The sequence below is a fragment of the Protopterus annectens genome, chromosome 8.part0 (genome assembly GCF_019279795.1).
Source record: "Protopterus annectens isolate FY-2018-M chromosome 8.part0, PAN1.0, whole genome shotgun sequence".
Classification (NCBI taxonomy): domain Eukaryota; kingdom Metazoa; phylum Chordata; order Ceratodontiformes; family Protopteridae; genus Protopterus; species Protopterus annectens.
This window is the reverse complement of record NC_056741.1, coordinates 1,506,601,986-1,506,622,149: the sequence shown is the minus strand read 5'-3', so window position 1 is coordinate 1,506,622,149 and position 20,164 is coordinate 1,506,601,986. Positions and strand designations below refer to the sequence as shown.

General features: G+C 38.0%; 1 protein-coding gene across 5 annotated transcripts in view; it reads left to right on the top strand.

Annotated features, from left to right (window-relative positions):
* Window positions 1–20,164, top strand: part of TMEM45B (transmembrane protein 45B) — a 409,261-nt gene that overhangs the window by 335,853 nt on the left and 53,244 nt on the right. For all 5 annotated transcript variants that reach the window (XM_044081093.1, XM_044081091.1, XM_044081094.1 and 2 more), the window contains exon 4: window positions 18,421–18,605. In XM_044081093.1, coding sequence (XP_043937028.1) covers window positions 18,421–18,605 — 185 coding nt within the window. The remainder of the gene's footprint in view (window positions 1–18,420; window positions 18,606–20,164) is intronic.

The following is a 20,164-nucleotide window of genomic DNA, read 5'->3' as shown; positions in this document are numbered from 1 at the left end:
ATGTTGTCTTGCAATATCAATCTACAAAATCTGATGTATTGTCCCTTAATGACTCCTCTTTTCATGTGCAATGGGTGTATACTTTTTTTGTGCAAGTACTGATTAGCAAATGTTGATTTCCTATATATTTTACTAAAAAATTGTTTAGCTGTAGAATTGTAATACAAATTAAGATCAAGAAAATTTAAACTTGATCCATAACCACCTATTGAAAAATTTAAAAAATTGGTGGTACTGTTTAAATAGTTAACAAAATTGTTGAACTCATCTAACGTACCTTGCCAAAGAAAAAACAAATTGTCTATGTAACGACAGTAAAAAATAATGTTTTCACTGTGACGACTGTTGCCAATAAAGATGCTTTCCCAATTTGCCATTACCAGATTGGCATATGATGGAGCCACTCTTGCACCCATTGCAACACCTGAAATCTGCTTATAGAAATTTCCATTAAATGTGAAGAAATTGTTGTCCAGTACTAATTCCATTAACGTACACACAGTGTTAACCTTCATGTTGTTTAAATTACTGTGCTTGGATAAGTACTTTCTCAAATATTCAATACACTTCTCTTGATCAATACTGGTGTATGATGACTGAACATCTAATGATGCCATACAAAAATCTGTACCAGATGGTTTTAAATCTCTTAATAATTCTAACAAATGCCAGGAGTCTTTTAAATAATGATTTGAACCCTTAACTATTGGATTTAAAATGTAATCTAACCAAATAGATAGAGTTTCAGTCTTAGATTTATTAGCTGATATGATAGGCCTAAAGGGGGGGTTAAAAATGTTTTTCTGTAGTTTAGGAATACCAAACAAAACAGCTATCTTTGGATGTTCTACTTGTAAAAAGCTATAACTTTGATAGTCAAACTCACCTTAACAAAACATGTCAAACAAACTTGTATCTAATCTTAAAAAACATTTCTTAATAAAAGTAAAATCTAACTTTTGATAGGTGTTTTCATCTAATAACAGGTTTTCCATGGACTCATAGTATTGTGTGTTGTCCATAATGACTATCTTACCCCCTTTGTCTGCTTTCATCAGTCTAATTTGACTGTTTTCTCTTAATTCCGTCAATGCCTTAATTTCTAACTCATTTAAGTTCTTTTCATATTTCTTAGGTAGAATATCTCTAATGGCTCCTTCACACAGGTTTTGAAATACTTGCAATGTACCTATTAATGGTGGATTGTAAGTACTTGCTTTTTTGGGCCTATGTGTGGCGTTGTGCAATTAATGTCTTGCAATATGTATTTCAAATTTAACTTCCTCAAAGTTAACCTAAAATCTATAATAGTCCTGGCTAAATTGAAGGAGTTAGAGGGAATAAAAGAAAATCCCTTTTGAAGAAGATTTATTGTAGGAACTGAAAGAGCTGTCTTAGATAAATTGTCAATCTGTATGTCATAGTTGGTGAAACTATTTTCATCTACCATCTCTTTTTGTTCCTGAGCCTGCCTTTGGGCTTGTTCTGCGCCACTTTGGACCAAGTTGTTGCCCTCTTGTTCCCTTGTTTGTCCACCAAAAAAGGCACCGTGTTAACTGCTCCTTCATTAGCATTAATGTTGTTGTTAGTACTAGCATTACTGTCTAAATGCGCATTCAATGTCTCACCATTTGAGTTGTTAGACAAAGTGGAACACTTATCACAATTAACATTACTATTAGTACCAGGTGTGTCTTTCACATTATTGTTGTCAACCCTTACATTCATACTACTAGCATTGTTATTGTTATTTCCATCACCGTTGATACAAATACTATTCGTGTCACAATCATGGCCTACCGAAAATTTAGTATTTACAGTATATGCAGTCTTATTTGCGTAAGCTGAAATATCACGCTTAAATTTCTTTTGTTTCCTGGCTACTATTGTAGCCCTTTGTCTGTCCACTTTTGCTGTGATACCGCAATACAAATTGTTAAACATTGGAAAACATGAAAAGTTTTTAACTTTCCTGCCCAAGTCACTCATTTGATTTTTGATAATTTCCACTTGCTTAGTATAATGTTCAGTTAACGTAATCATCATTTTGATGCCAAAATCGTTGAACATGTTCACTAGTTCATTAAATAAACTGTCTCCAAAAGAGACACAATTCGGAAATTTGTTAGTTCTAAGTCCCTGTGGAATGCATTTCCTTTTTATACACTCAGTTAGGTAACTGATCTCAATGTCTAGCATAGCATACTTAAAAGTTAATTTTTCTAGATTGTATATGGTCTGTTTACAATTTTTTTGAATAGATAACAAATTCGCATTTGAGTCCACATCTGGACTCACTGAGTCAGTTGCTTCACTGTTTGGAATATTCGAAAAAGGATTCGTAGATTGTTGTAAAATGTAATCCAACACACTATTCGGACCCGCCAAAGGCTCACCAGACGTATCGTCATCACCTTCTGTATATGGTGTGTTGGAAAAAATTGTCCGACTGGAACTGTTTCCTTGTTGGCTTTCACAAACGCAACGCTGTTAGCAGTTACTTTTTCAAGCCCCCTTTGAATGGCTAAAGTTATCACACTTGTTATTTGCTCCGAAAATTGAGCAAATCCGTCTGGGACTGGATGAATAGATAAGTTGAGTAGTGTGTCCTGTGACATACTTAGAAAAAGCCAAATGAACCAAACTTCAAAACCAAACGACAACCATGAAAACGAAATAACTCCACCAATAAAACCAATAAACAGGACCTTCGAAGATGAATTCAATTCAGCTGAATAAAGTATGGAACACCAAACTTAGCGCTTTCATTCACTTTATTTAACGTGAACTTCATCAGAAACAACTCTCCCAGACACTAAAGCACTTTATATAATAAAATAATAGTCACATGTTCTATGATGTCAATAGTTAATTAGTTCCATTAAAGTATAAATTGTGTATACACATATAAAAATATATGTTCTTTTTAGTAAATGTTATAAAAAAATAAAAAAATATTGGAAATAATACTAATAAATTCATTTCATTTGTAAAAAGCATTTTATGTTGACTAAATCATTTAGTCCTGGAGCTTGATCTGCTCCTAAGTATACCTGCCATATAGATTCTCTACATTCCAGCAAAAGTTTATTATCTCCAGTAAATACACTATTGTTCACACTGTCTAAAACAGAAAAGATAAACTTTTTAAAATTATTACACTTAGTAGAGTGTTTGCCCAGTGCATTTGTCATGTCCTTTTTCTTAATTGCTAAAATGTGTTCACTAATTCTTTTTTTGAGACATCTTGTAGTCATCCCTACATAATAGCTTGGGCATGACTGGCACTGGGCTAAATACACAACCATTTCACTGTAACAAGTGTAATATTTTTTGGACCAGTGTGTAATATTTAAGTGAGGAAAATAAACTGAAGAAGAATTACTAATATATCTACACTGTTTACAATGATGGCACGCATATGTACCCCTAGTGTTGATACTAACTCCACTATTACTAGCACATGTGTCTGCTTTTTTCTCTAATAGACTCTTGAGGTTTACAACAATTATTTGGAGAGACTGAGAAACATTAAAATATTGCAGAAGAGGGGGAACCTCACAGAACAAGAGGATCAACTGCAGAATGCTCAGCAGAAAATAAGGGATTACCTCAAAAATATGCACAAGTTTACAAAGATTGTTGATAAAAACTGTTTATTGATAATAAGAGTAGAGCAGAAAAACTTTTAGCATAACGAGTTAGGCAATAGAAAGTAGAAAGAGCTTTTCCAAGCTTAGGGAGCCTATAACAAGGAAGGTAACAAGAGATTCATTGTCTTTATTTATTGTCATTTGTTAACCAGGTTGGTCCAACTGAGCCAAGGCCCATTTTCAGTGGAGACCCGAGGAGAAAAGCTCCAGATTACAATTACAGTCAGTTGAGGAAACAGCTTACATTTCAGAGGTCATAAAACAACATAAAACAAAATCTTTTAAACAACATAGAGATAATTAAGTAAGATTACTTTGATTAATAAAGGTTTCTAAGTATGTCAGTAAAGAAAAAAATAAGGATAATATGGGTGAAGAAAACTGTATACAAGAAGTGGGAGTAGATTTATAGTAGTAATGGCACAACTAAGTGGAGACAGGGTAGAGGAGAGTGAGGTAATAATGAAAGCAAAAGTAGTTTGAGGAGGAGGGAGTAAGGGAATTAGTTATGATCTAGACAAGGACAGGACCAGGTATTTTGCAGATAGTGTTAAGTTCATTTTTGAATTGGGCCTTAGATGGAATATTTCTGATATTAAGGGGGAGTGAGTTCCAGTGGAGTGCAACTGAGTATTTTTATAGAGACTTCCCAATGTTTTTGTAGGTTTATAGATGTTCAGAAGATGTTTTTCAGAAGGACAAAGCTGGTGTTGGGGGTTATAAAGTGATACAATACTGGATATGGAAGGACAAGAAGTGGGGTTACAGATAATAGAGTGTGTTATATGAAGTTGTGTAAGGAATAGTTGTTTAGGGAATTCAGGCCATTTCAGAGATTTAAGAGCAAGCAGTGGTGGGTTTTATAAGGGAGATTAGATGCAAATGTGGCAATTTTGTTGTAGGTTTGCTGTAGTTTGCAGAGCAGAGTCGACTGAAGGTTGGTAAGGACTAGAGCTGCATAAAGGAGACAGGGTACAGAGTAGGGATGAGGCTAGGGAGGACTTGAAGAAGAGCGATAGAAATTTATGATTACGGTAAAGGAGGCTGGGTTTTTGGTGGTTTTTTTTAATGGACTGATTTATATGGATATCGAATTTGAGTTTGTCATCTATGGTGATACCAAGTAGTTTAGCATGTAGTTCAGGTCTGATGATGGTATTGTTAGAAGAGGTAATGGAGAAAGAGGATTTGTGTTGTAATAGAGTTTTAGGATGAAAAAGTAGAAGCTTGTTTTTTTGGGGTTTAATATTAGCTAATTATCAGTGAGCCAAGTTTCGATGGAAGAGAAAGTTTCTTGGGTTCGAAAGAGGAGTACAGGCATACTGTGGGCAGTGGTGATAAGGGCAGAATCATCAGCATACTGTAGGAGAGTAGAAGGTTGCTAGCAGAGTGTAAGTTGTTTGTGAAGACAGTGAACAGGAGGGCAGCCAGAATAGAGTCTTGGGGAACACCAGTGTTGACAGGTAGAAATGCTGAAGTCACAGTTTGCCAGCACAAAGATTGTAATCTATTAGATAAGTAACTAGAGAACCAGACTAAAGCGGTGAAGGTCAGGCAGTCTAGTTAACAGTTTAGAGTGAGAGACTGTATCAAAAACCTTTGCAAGATCTAGGAATAGACAGGACAGAAGTAGATTGCCATCACAGGCTTCTGTTACTGTTTGGGTGAAAGAGAGTAGAGTGGTAGATGTGCTGTGGTGGGGTCCAAAGCCATGCTGTGTGGGAGTAAGAAAGCTGTTGTCAAGCAAGTATTTAAGTAATTGGGAATAAATGCATTTTTCTAGTATTTTGGAGAGTGGAGATAGTATAGCAATGGGATGATAGTCTGAGGGATCAGTGGAGTTACCTTCTTTATGACGAGGGATAGTGTAAAAGGATTTCCATAAATTGGAGACTATGGACTCAGTGATAGAATGAGTAATAAGAATAGAGACTGGATAGGCAATAGAATTTGAAGCAATTTTTAGGAAGTAAGGAGGGAGGTTGTCAACAGAGGGAGAGCAGGGTTTAAGTGTATTCAGTTAGTGTTTCATAAATGCAGTGGGTGCAGGTTGCAAAGAGAAGGTATTAGAGGAAGAAGAAGAGGAGGGGGTGATGTCTGAGAAGGGGCAGAGGGGCTAAGTTGGGTTAGTCTTTGGATTGTTTCAATGAAGTGGTTGTTTAAGAGAGTAGCAGTTTCAGTGGCTGAATTTTGAGGGAAAGGGTTGGGGGTAGGAGGTGTACTGGGGTAGAGAATTTTATTGACAGTGGACCCAAATTTCTTAGGGTTGTTAAGTGGGCTGCAATGGTTGGAAGTGAAGAATGATTTCTTATCATTGGTAATTAGTTTTTTACAGGTATTTCTAAGTTCTTTGTAAGTTGGAGCAGGGCAGGGGTTTTATTTTTTATCCATGTCCCTCTTATGTATGATGGAGCATGTGTGTTATGGGAGCCAGGCGGCACAATTTGATTTTACTCTAATTTTTCTGGATGGAGCCATGGAGTTTAGTATGTCAAGACATATCTTGTTGAATGTATTTACTGCTTCATTATGGGGGAGGTGATGTAGGAAGGACCAACTGATATGGGAGATTGTATAGTTAAACTTGGGGTCAAAGTGAGTCATATTACGACATTGTCTGAAAACATTTTTTTTGGTATCTATTGGGAGTATCTGTGTACATAAGTAGGGGAATAGTCACTCAGAGAGTTAGGAAGTATACCAGGGTTGTGATAGATGCTTGGGTCTGAGATGAGTATCCAGTCTATAACAGATCCTGAGGTAGAGGTTCTGTTGGTTCTAGTAGGGAAGGATATGACTTGGTGGAAGCCATATAGGTTGATCACATCTGTAGGAGAAGGGGAAGTTAGTAGAGCCCAAGCAATGTTTACATCTCCTAGTATAATGGTTTCATAAGAAATGTTTTAGTAGAGCCAGGATATAAAGTCTTCAAGAACTGGAATGTTGTTTCCTGGGGGGATGTAGATGAAGACTATGGCAAATTGTTTTGTGGGTTAAGATGGCAGTCTAGAATGAGGATTTCTGCCCTAAGGCATTTATAAGCCTAGCCCAAAGTTTTGTGGTATGCCACGCTTTTTTTTTTTTTTTTTTTTTTTTTTTTTGTTTTCTTCTTTTTTTTTTTTTTTTATTTTTTTTTTATGGTTTTTTTTTTTTTTTTTGTTTTTTTATGCGACTGAATAGAGCTGGAGTTTCTTCAGTCTGGCAGCATATGACAGATTTTGGAGTCCCTTTATCCTTTTGGTGAGGAACTTTTGGGGTCTTTCCAATTGCTGCAGGTGTCGGGTGAGATACATCCCGAATGGGGCATTGTACTCGATCATTGGTCTGATAAGTGAAGAGTACAGGGGAACAATGACCTCACTTGATCTGGATGTGAATCCCTTCATGATCAGGTGGGCAATGTAGAAGGTCTTTCTAACCACTTTAGCAATGTGAGTGTCAAAAGAAAGGCCACTGTCAACCTGGGTCCCCAGGTCCCTGATAACCTCTTCTGTGCTTAATGGATTGCCACCTATATGGTAGCTTGGGGTTACCTTGTTTTTCCCGAAGGGTATGACTATACATTTTTTGGCATTTAACTTCAGGCCATGGCTCTGGCACCAGTTATCAGTTTCTGTGAGACCCCTCTGAAGGATATCTGTGTCCGATGTACTTTCCACTATGGCACCCAGTTTGCAGTCATCTGCAAACTTTGTCAGCCATAGTCCTCCTATGTTTGCCTGTACTTCTGAGAAGTAGATGCCGAACAACAGGGGGCCAAGGACTGAGCCCTGTGGGACACCACTTGTGACCGGCTTGGAGTCTGACATCAGGGCAGCAACTCTAACCCTGTGGGTTCTGTCCTTTAGCCAGTTTGCAACCCATCTTGTGACATATGGGTTTACATTTAAGCTGGTAAGTTTCTCTATAATACCCGAGTGGGGTATTGTGTAAAGCTTTTGCAAGGTCAAGGTAGGCTGTATGGACTGCCTTTCCCTCATCAATGGCCTTGGTGACTGTTTCGAAGAAGTTGACCAAGTTCAAAAGGCATGATCTGCCCTTGACAAAGCCAAACTGGGTCGGGTCCAATGTCTGCAAGTCCCCTATGTCTTTGTTTATGAGTTCCATTATGATCCTCTCCATAGCTTTGCAGACCAGGCTTGTTAAGCTTATGGGGTGGTAATTTCCAGGGTCCGTAGAGGTACCGCCTTTGTGGAGTGGGACCACAGTTGCCGTACGCCACTCCTTGGGCACGTATCCTGTGGTAAGGCTAAGATTAAACAGCTGCCTTATATGCGGGTTTAGTTCCTCATTGAGTTCATGTAGCACACAGCCGGGGACACCATCCGGTCCCATTGATGCTGTGTTTTTAGCTTTAGAGAGAGCAGCTTTCACCTGCGCATTTGAGATGTCTAGGTGGCTACACTCCGCAGGGATAGTTATCTCTCCTTTTGGGGGGGAGAGGGGAGTGAATTTTGCACTGAACCTGTCTGCCAGTATGTTGGCAATGTCTGTGGGTTTAGTGATTTTTGTATCATTTTGGACTAATTTTGCGCATATCTGGGAGTTTCCACCCAGGTTTCGAACATAGCTGAAGAAGGCCTTATGATTTCAAATTTTTCTAGTATTTTGGAGAGTGGAGATAGTATAGCAATGGGATGATAGTCTGAGGGATCAGTGGAGTTACCTCCTTTATGAAGAGGGATAGTGTAAAAGGATTTCCATAAATTGGAGACTATGGACTCAGTGATAGAATGAGTAATAAGAATAGAGACTGGATAGGCAATAGAATTTGAAGCAATTTTTAGGAAGTAAGGAGGGAGGTTGTCAACAGAGGGAGAGCAGGGTTTAAGTGTATTCAGTTGGTGTTTCATAAATGCAGTGGGTGCAGGTTGTAAAGAGAAGGTATTAGAGGAAGAAGAAGAGGAGGGGTAATGTCTGAGAAGGGGCAGAGGGGCTAGGTTGGGTTAGTCTTTGGATTGTTTCAATGAAGTGGTTGTTTAAGAGAGTAGCTGTTTCAGTGGCTGAATTTTGAGGGAAAGGGTTGGTGGTAGGAGGGGTACTGGGGTAGAGAATTTTATTGACAGTGGACCCACATTTCTTAGGGTTGTTATGTGGGCTGCAATGGTTGGAGGTGAAGAATGATTTCTTATCATTGGTAATTAGTTTTTTACAGGTATTTCTAAGTTCTTTGTAAGTTGGAGCAGGGCAGGGGTTTTATTTTTTATCCATGTCCCTGTTATGCATGATGGAGCATGTGTGTTTTGGGAGCCAGGCGGCACAATTTGATTTTACTCTAATTTTTCTGGATGGAGCCATGGAGTTTAGTGTGTCAAGACATATCTTGTTGAATGTGTTTACTGCTTCATTAAGGGGAGGGGGGGTGATGTAGGAAGGACCAACTGATTTGGGAGATTGTAGAGTTAAACTTGGGGTCAAAGTGAGTCATATTACGACATTCTCTGAAAACATTTTTTTGGTATCTATTGGGAGTATCTGTGTACATAAGTAGGGGAATGGTCACTCAGAGAGTTAGGAAGTATACCAGGGTTGTGATAGATGCTTGGGTCTGAGATGAGTATCCAGTCATAACAGATCCTGAGGTAGAGGTTCTGTTGGTTCTAGTAGGGAAGGATATGACTTGGTGGAAGCCATATAGGTTGATCACATCTGTAGGAGAAGGGGAAGTTAGCAGAGCCCAAGCAATGTTTACTTCTCCTAGTATAATGGTTTCATAAGAAATGTTTTAGTAGAGCCAGGATAGAAAGTCTTCAAGAACTGGCATGTTGTTTCCTGGGGGGATGTAGATGGAGACTATGGCAATTTTTTTTTGTGGGTTAAGATGGCAGTCTAGAATGAGGATTTCTGCAGGAGTAAAACTGAGTAAGGGTATAAAGAGTGGAGAGATGGTGAGTAAGTTGGAGTATTGAATGGCTACACCTCCTCCTCTCTTATTAAGTCTGTCTACTCGATAGATGTTGTAGCCTGGGGGTAGGTTTTCTAAGTTAGAAATATGAGGCCTTAACCAGGTTTTGGATAGGGCTACAATATGGGGGTTTTGTAGTTGCATCCATGAGTGAAATTCTGTAGTTTTATTAACTAAGCTTTGGATATTCAGAGAAAAGATAGTTAAAGATTTAGGTGGGGGATTATGGTGGTTGGGTATAGATTGAGGGGTGAGGTAGACTGAGTGTGGTTATGAGAGGAAGGGGTGTTTGGTCCTGGATTGGGATGGATATCACCATCCAGGAGAAGAGTATCAATGAGGGAAAGCAGATAGAAGAGGGAAAGAGTAATACAGGGGGTTCTAGGTTATAAATAAATGGAGAGAGATACATTAGGGTAGAATCTGATCATATAGAGGTTGGAAGGTTGGAGTGGAAACAAGTAGGGGGAGATATGAAGTGTGTAAAGGTTATTGTGAGGGTAATGAGTGAAGGAGAGTGTAGGCCTTGGTGTAATGAGATGAAGTGATGTATGGTATGAGGTGGACAGGGTTACTAGAAGGAGAAGGGGGATAATAAGGTAGTGTGGGGACATTTTTGGGTTTTGTAAGGTGCAGGTTGTTTGCTGACAGTGCAGGGAAAAAGGGTAAAATGGGAATAAAGAGAAATCGGGGAATTAGGTTAATAGGTGAGTGTGTGAGAACTGGATATGGTAAGGTGTGAGGTAGGAGGGGAGTTGGTTAATTGGAAGGAGGGGAAAAGAAAAAGGAAATGAAGGGGGATTGGTTGGAGAGTGAAGTGGGAGGGGTGTAGAAAATATAAGTTTAAGGAGAGTGGGGGTGGTTGGAAATGAGGGTAGGGTAGGGGACTGGGGTGAGCCCAAGCATTAGCGAGGGTGAACAGAGCAGGCTGGCCCAGCTATAGGAGGTAGGTACAAGTCTAAAAAAACAATCAGTAGAAGTTCCTTTTTGCAGGAAGGTATGCTGGTCTTAAGCTGGGGGTATAGGAAGTGATAGTAGGGAGAGTGAACTATCAGTGAGTGCATGCAGAAAGGCCCAGTATCCTGTGGCCAGTGCAGCCCCTTGTTAGCAATGTTAATTTACTTAGGAGGAAAGACTCACTGTAGTTTGGGCATAGGAATTGAAATAACTGGGAGTTGGTAATGGAGCAGCAAGTATTCTTTGGGTTACAGCCTCACCTAGTGGCCAGAGAAGAGGAGAGGCAAGGGCTAAGAAAGGATAACTGAGGAATGGGATGAGGTGTGGGGATGGTCACACTCAAGACTCCTAAGCAAGCCTTAAACTAAGACCAGGGTGAAATATTACATTTAAAAACAACAACTCATCACTTGTAAGGCTGGGCAGTTAAGGTTACAGAAATACTATATTTTATGATGAAAGGAACATACGTTTCACTATGCAGTCTTTCCATGTCTTTTTTCTCAGTCTCAGAGTGTAGAAGGGATTCCCAAGGTTTCAGTGGGGTGCAGTCCAGGAAGATACAGTCTTCTTCAGATACTGTATGTTAGGGGATTGGATCAGCACTCATTCTGGGAGTAGTAAGGCTGTAAGGGAAGAGAGCACAGTGTAAAATATGGTAAGCAGTGGCTACTGGTGGAAATACAGCAATAAAAAAATGAGGTTTAGTAAGCAGTAAAGGTAGAAGGATGAGAGATGCAGTTGTTTGGAGGCAGAAGAAATTAAGATAATAGTGAGAGAAAGGACAGGGAAGAGGGGAGGATTACAGTAGATATTATGTTAATAAGTATCGCCCCAAATGGGGTCGTGCAAGAACAGAAATAAGCAAGGAAGTGAAAAGTTATGGCATAGTAGGTTAGAACGGAGTAGTAGGACAATGGAAGAAAGAGCTATATAGGACCAAGAAATAAGGGAGAGAGACAGAAAACCAAAAGGATTATACTGCAGAAGCAGCAAAATACTGTTGAAACCAGGAGAGATAAAAGGAGGTATAGAGTATGAGAGTAGAGGTATTAGGAAATTCCATGAAAGTCTGCATAAAGCTGAGAAATATGGAAATCAAAAAAAGATACAAATGGAAATGTCTATGAAAGAATTACATATGCCAAGGTTAGAAGCAGATGAGGCTCAATTACTAGTGGTTAGGATAGGAGGAGATGAGATAAAAAGTGTGATATATAATCAATCTACAGGAAAGTCCCTAGGAATAAATAGTATTCCTGTAGAAGTTTGGAAGTTAGGAGAGAAAAAGCTGATAAACATCTGGAAGGTTTTGTTTAACAGTATTTTAAGAGGAGAAGTACCAACACCCTGGAAGACAGCAGTGGTAGCTGTAATACCCAAAGAGGGTAAAGATCCATCAGACCCAGTTTCATATAAGCACATTTCAATGGTAAACCATGATTATAGTGTTCATGCCTGTAATGGCTAAATGAATGACAAAAGTAAAGGCAAAATTGATAGATATGGATCAGTGGGGTTTTGTGGAGTTGAGGCAAACATTTAACAACATTAGCAGAACACAGATGATCCAGAAGGAAGTAGAATGTAAGAAAATACCATTGTTGTTGGTGGGTCTTGATGCTGAGAAAGCATTTGATTGAGTAAGCTGGGACTTTATGAGTAGGGCAATAGAAGCATTTGCATTTCCTGAAAAAAAATGGTAAGGTTGATTCAGCGGATATATGATGGATTGGAGACAAAAATTAAAGTAGGTGGGGTCCTCTCAGATAATTTCTGCTTGAGCAGAGAAACCAGGCAGGGGTGTCCTCTTTCCCCTTTGTTATTTGCATTATATTTGAAACCACTTGCAAAGAAAATAAAGGACTCAGAAATTTAAGGATATAATTGGTATGGTAGTCAAGAAAAGCTTTCTGTATTTGCATTGATATTATTTTATACCTGACAAAACCAGAAAGAGACATTACAGTGTTATGCAACATTTTGAGACAGTGTCAAACCTTTTCAGGATACAAAATTAATGAAGCTAAAACAAAGGCAACAATGGTAAATTATGTACCCACACACGAATTGGTTCAACAATATCCGTATTTATGGAGACATGATAAAATGAAGCATTTAAGATTATGGATTAACAATTATTCTGGTGTGGCAGCCAAGGATGCGTGGGAAGAGATTAAACAAAAGATAATACAAAAACTGAGTAAATTGAAGCTTTGTTTTGTGGAAATGGATAGTAAGATACAAGCAGTCAGAATATTTTAGTCCCTTTAGTCTTATACACAGGTCAGGCATATTATTATCAACCAGAGAAGAAGTTATGGATAGCAATTAATAAAGGACTTTATCTGGTAGGGGAAGACAGCAAGAGCCAAGTAGAATAAGCTGATTTGTCCAGTAGAACAGGGTGGATTGGGATTACCCAATCTGAAATGGGTATTTCAGAGCTACACAGTTAAGGCTCCTATACTTAGCACAAGCAGAAAACTATAATTCAGTGTGAAAAGGGATCATATTGAAACATGGGGGGAGGCTCAAAAAACAAGGAGAGACTGGGATTTTGGATGCAGGCCTTTAAGGAAAATAACAATAATAATACAGAATAGTATATCCATAAAGTAGAAAAAAATATTATAAGAACTAAGCCAACACAAGAATGGTGAAAGGAGATTCTCCTGATAGGGATGACTGCAATTAGGGATATAGACAATAGTCAAGAGGGGGCTGGAATTTACTGGAGAAATCTGGCAGAGGAACCAAGGTATTGAGAGCAAATAACTAGAGAGGAAAAGGTAATAGAATGGGAAGAGGCCAAGAATTTATTTGGACTGCAGGTTAGAAATTGCCTTCCCTATCAAGGATTGATAATCAGAGTATAGGCAAAGACAAAGAAATACGGGGGGGTCTTAAACAAAAGACCAGCACTGGTAGAGCCTTTAGTAAAATCTAGAACAGAAGATGCCATTAAAAAAGGTATAATTAGTAGAGCATGTGACATCCCCTGTCTCGGTCAGTAATCAAGGAGCCTGAATCCTCACCACTGACACTGGAGAGGGATGTTCACTAGGAACAAAGATAGATACATGCAATATTTCCAGATGCGGCTGTCTGCATCAAGCACAATTTCCCTTACAAAGCACACAGGGAACACACACAGTCTGGGGGCTGGTTTTCTGTCTCTCTAGGCCTCCAATAAGACTCCCCACTGACACAACTTGAGTGTTGAGTCCTCAGACAAGTGTCCAAGCCAAGTCCTCCACCACTCTGTCTGTGAAACCAATGCTCTGTGTCCCTGCTCCAAGCATATGACACATGCAGTCTTTGAGATTTGATTTTCACACACACACACACACACACACACACACACACACACACACACACACACACATACCTGGTAAAGGCTGGCATAGATTTATTAGTTATGCTCCCTTCTGCCCGGACTATAAGGTAGGTACTGTTACCAGACACTCCAAAGCCAGCTACTCTACAGCTCTTGCAAGGGTACCTAATTATACTGAGTGAAATTAATATTAATATGAATGGTAATGTTGACCAAACAGCAAGACTTTCAGGAATGGCCACAGTGTTACCAAATAAATAGAAGTACTCTCAAAGGTTAAAATATTCTCCAAAGGACCAGCCACAATGAAAAGTTTAAATATCTTTAATAATAAATAATAAAAAACATGAAAATATGAAATATCTTTTTACAATAAACACCAGAATTTCAATCACAGGAAATATATAAAAAAATAACACAGATGGGTAGATTCACACAGATACAGAAAAACAGTGCTTAACTAATCTCACTATATTCCCCTGACTGATCTAAAGAATTACTGTTCCCTAATTTACTTACTAGAACAAGGAAAGATGAAATAGGTGAGTGGTCTTCCTTCTTTGTCAGGTTTCAAAAACAGACTGCCATGAGACATCAGTCTCATCTGGTATTATAACATAATTTCAGTCCTGGATTACAGAATGACATCACACATATCTGGTCATCTGACTTCTGGTTACCATACTACCCCCATTACTAGAAACTAATCCAGAATCTCGCACATATGTGTTACCATACACACACAGCTAGAGCATTGTTAAAATGTGTTATAGCATCTGGAAACCATAAAACCATTTCAACACTTCTACCCTTCCAAGGTAGCAATTGCTTCACTGCTACAGACAATGGAACAAGGATTCCTAATCCTTGTTTTCACAGACATTTCATCTCTGAACTAAAATTAAATTACCTGGTAGGCCAGAAAGATTATATCTTACAAACTTATTTTCAAAGTTAGCTGAACTGAAATTAACTTCTTCTCTTCCAGTATCCTCTGTTAAAATATATTAATTTCCACAGTTACAATACAGTCTGACATACAGGTGTATTTTGATTTTCTGCACAGCAGTACACACTGCTGGTACATTTTTTTAACACAAGCAGCTTTACAAATACATTTTTCAACACAAGCATCTATACAAATCGGTTTGATATAAAAATGACATATAATTCCTTGCAAACTTCTATGCTGGCATATGTTACACATCCACTGCCTGACTTCTCATGGCATAGCTTGCAATACCTCACATTGTCACAGAGCATATAAAATATTGCATGATAATAATAAGAATCAATAGGAGGGGGTTAGAAAGGATTGTGAAGAGAGACTGGATAGGCAATTCACAAAGAAACAATGACAAGATATATGTATGTCTCCCAAATATGCAGTAAAGTCTGGAAGATTTAGGATTTTTGCTTGGAAATGTTTACATAGATATTTTTATACTCCAAGTAGAATCCAGAGAATTTTCCTCAGGTAGACAGTAAATGTTGGAGGCAGGACAGGGAACAAAGAGGTACTTGGGAACATATTTTCTGGGAGTGTGGTAGGTTGGCAGACTTTAAGGATTCCCTGCAAGACATACCTCTCAACCTCTTAGTACAAGAAATATGGACAAAGGCCCCAAAACTGGGACAAATTTTAAATATTGCTCTTATAGTCTTAGAAAATTGCTTGAATGACAGCACTTGTCTTGGCATGCATTTTCAGAAGGAAATTAAGTCTGAAACTCAAATGTACAATATTATTTAGTTATTTCAGTCTTCAGTGATTTGCCAGAAAACTACAAATTTTATAAAGAACAAGCCAAGAATATGAGGCAAAAATATGAACATTCTGCAAAAATCTGGACAGTTGAGAGGTATGCTGTGGGATGCAATGTCAGAGATCCTGGGTGGGTGGATTGGTGTGACGAGGGAGATGATTTTTCTGAGCTATGATACAGAATTGGAATTGCCTAGGCATGCTAAGGCCTTGCTGTATTGAATTATGGTGACTGCCAAAAAAGCAATTACTAGAAAATGGAAGTCAAAATCTAAACCAACTATATTAGAAGTAGTGAAAATAGTAACGGAGATAAAACAACTAGAACTGAGATCTTTAGAAAGGGGTATAAACAAACTACATAGGAAAAATGGGAATTGTCAGAACAATACATACATGGGATGAATGAAGTTTAAAATAAGACAAGGAATGAGGTTTAAAATAAGACAGGACTTAAATGAACTACATTATAAACTCGATTATCCAAATGTACCAGCCTTCCAAAGTTTTCTGGTAGGAAAAATCAAAGTCTGAATATGAAAACATTATACGTATTTGCCTGAGCATGTTTTTCGAGCTTGTAGCCAGCTCGTGTGAAAAATATTCTTTATTGTCTACTGGAATCACTGAATGGTTGAAAAGTGTATTCCTACATGCAAAAAAAAACAAGATTTTAGAACTTTTTTTTATCCAGTTCAATTATATGCTTGATTATCCAAACAATTTGATTATCTAAACTACCCTAGGTCACAATTAGTTCAGATAATCGACTCTCTGCTGTATGTTATGTTTGACTGAAAATGATTGGGAAGATTATACGTGATGCATAATGTTTGCAACTGGGAGTGTGTCAGTATGGTTTGTGATGCAAAATGCTTGCAACTAGGATTGTGTCGGTGTGGTTTGTTTTCATTTATATAAATGTATGATTACTTATGTCATGATGGTTTAATAAAGATCGTTCTTGTTTTAGATAAAGGAGCAGGAACTGAATAATTTATGTAATGTTGCTTAGATTATATGATATATAGCAATATATGTAAAATATAATATTTGTTAATGTTAATTTGTTAATACAGTTTGATTACTTTTGTATAAACATAAATTTGCCTATGTCAAAAGAGATAATTAAATAAAGGTGTTTAAAAGCCAATGTTTATCTTAAAAGAAGAGAGGGTTTCACTCTGCTTTATATGTAACCAATTAATACTGTTCAAATTTTCTGTAAATTCATTGTCTCCTTGAGGAGAAATTACATATGTAATACTAACCATTCACTATTTTATTTATTAATCATTTGATAACCAGGATGATGGGTTAAGCCATAATGCACCCTTTTTAACTATAGCCCAGACAAAGATAATAGCATTGTACACAGTCAGGTAGTAAACATGAACATTAAAATCCAAGGTGGCTCTTTTTGAGGTATGTAGAAGCTTATTAAACATTTGAAGTTTGAATTTTTCAAATTTCTTGTTTGTATGTGCAGAACTATTATGGCATGAGTTTTGATTAAGTGAAACTAAATACTCAAAATACATGAGGCAAGGTGCAAGATAAGAAACAAAGGAGGCTGAAGTGCTTGCCTACCATTTTGCTAAAGCAAACAAAGAAGGGGTTCTTAACTGAATTAACCTACTTTTAATTACTCATGTGTCTCTTGCATTAGGGTACTCAAAAAATTTTTTTATCAATTTAGTTTTTAATTAAGCTAAAGTCTATCTTCAAGTGTTAATCCTCTCCGTGCCATCACTGTATTTTCACTAAATAAACTATGCGGCTTCCCTAAGAGTGGTTATTAATTTAGCCATATGCTTACAAGAAAAACAATACATTTATATGAAAGAGTATTATATCATTAACATGATCTATAAAATCTTATACATGTATTAATATGCATATATATGTGCCCGAGATTTAGCCCTGGGTCTAGTACAGTGTGTGGTCATGCAAGCTTTTTATTTGCCATATAAGCTATCCAACTTTAATATACATTTTGCAAATATTACTACTTATTAATGCATTTATCACTATTTTGTTTTCTCAAGTGAAAATCTTCTGCTACTTTATACTCCCCATTTGTTCTGGAAATGGGGCCACTAAAGACCATAGAGTCTTCCTTGCTGACATCTTCAGTATATAGAAGAGGTATGAAGATATGTTGCTCTAGGAAGGAAAATTGGAAGCTGTGTAAAAATAAATCCGTTTGGTCTAAGCTCTGTTTGCGTAGAGAGACTAGAGTCCGTTTAAAAGCTTGGACTCACCTCTCACTGGGAAAGTGGTTCAAGTGATATCTCGTTGAGAAGGGCCCATTTCTTGCATTCAGGGTGAGGACCTGGGCTTAGAATGGTAACCAGGGTAGGCATGTGGATAGGACAGAGACATCACTGCCCTTGTGATAAGGTCAGAGATTCTCTTAGACAATACTTCATGGCAGGCAATTGCCTACAGAGGTATATAACAGCATGCAGCAGGTACAGCCCTTCAGTACTATGGCCAAAAGCCAACACATCTGTTAGCATTAATGACAGTTTTCTGCTCATTTCTTCCTATGACACTCATCACTCAAGTTACACAGTGTGAGCTGGCAATTTTGGTCAGAGGATTTTTCTTCCCAGCGAAACCCACTAAAGCTATAGTGCTGAAAGAGTATGTAGTTTAGGAGTTATGCTACCACACTCACCAGAGACCAGATGAAAAAAATATAGACCCTGTCATGAAAAAAAAATCAGTTAATCAATTATCTTTATAATGGCAATTTTGATCATTTCTAAAATGGTTCTTTTTTTTTTCTTTTTAGGATTTCTCTTCTACTACCATGTCCACGACAGGCCACCACTGGATGCGCACATTCACTCTCTCCTGCTATTCGCAGTGTTTGGGGCTGCATTGAGTGTTGCACTGGAAATATTAAAACGGGACAATATAATTCTGGAGCTGATCAGAACCAGCCTCACCATTCTGCAAGGAACCTGGTTTTGGCAGGTTAGCTGCTGGATATAAGTGAATATATGTGTGTGTGTGTGCGTGTGTTTGAATTATTTATTTATATGCATGTATGTATTCTGCATAGAGCAACCCTGTCGAACACAACTGTATATATTTCTATATATAAAAAAGAATCATAACAAGTACAAACAAAATAAAAAACATATAGTAGAAAATCATCATCAGGTCAGCAATAACAACAAACATGTTACTCAGAACTAGATGTCAACATATTAACCTTGACAGCAGAAGGAAGAGAAGCTTGAGAAGTGAATCTTGACATCCCCTTTCAGAACACATAACTAGCTACTATGATCAGAGTAAGGAGACTGTAACTCTCGGTAATACATATAATTTATTTCTCCCAATGTACCACCAGTTACAGAGAGAGAAAATAAATTGAGGAAGGCAATATGTATTACAGCTTTAAAAGCTGCTACACACTTAGTGCTGCTACACAAACAGTGGCCAGAAGTGATGTGTACTTCCAACTCACTGTGGCACAGTGCATGTGCATGGTGGGGGGATGACAAAGTGTGATTAAGATTTCAAAGTGGACAACCACTTCTGACTGTTCATTGGTGGTAGCTGTGTGAGCTGTAGCATCAAGCTACAGCACAACAGCTTGAGAACTTTTGTTATGCGCTTTTCTGATGTCACAAAGTGCACCACAAGCTCATTTAGTCCCACTTCACAGACATCACGGAGGTACAGTGGATATAAAAAGTGTACACACCCCTGTTAAAATGCCATGTTTTCGTGATATAAAAAAACGAGACCACAACAAATCATTTCAGAACTTTTCCCACCTGTAATGTGACCTATAACCTGTACAATTCAATTGGAAAACAAACAAAACTGTTAGGGGAAAAATATAAAAAATAAAAAACGTACAATAAGCTGGTTGCATAAGTGTGCATACCCTTAAACTTATACTTTGTTGAAGCACCTTTTGATTAATTACAGCATTCAGTCTTCTTGGGTTGGAGTCTATCAGCATGGCACATCTTGATTTGGCAATATTTGCCCACTCTTCCTTACAAAAATGCTCCAAATCTGTCAGATTGTGAGGGCATCGCTTGTGCACAGCCTCTTCAGGTCACCCCACAGATTTTGTATTGGATTTGGGTCTGGGCTCTGGCTGGGCCATTCCAAAACTTTAATTTTCTTCTGGTGAAGCCATTCTTTTGTTTATTTGGATGTACACTTGGGGTCATTGTCATACTGAAAGGTGAAATTCCTCTTCATCTTCGGGTTTCTAGCAGATGCCTGAAGGTTTTGGGCCAAAAGTAACTGGTATTTGGAACTGTTCATAATTCCTTCCACCTTGACTAATGCCCCAGTTCCTGCTGAAAAAATAGACTCCAAAGCATGATACTGCCACCACCATGCTTCACCTTGGGTATGGTGTTCTTTTGGTGATGTTAAGTGTTGTTTTTGTGCCAAACATACCTTTTGGAATTGTGGCCAAAAAGATCAAGTGTGGTTTCATCAGACCACAACACATTTTCCCACATGCTTTTGGGAGAGTTGATGTATTGTTTTGCAAATTTTAG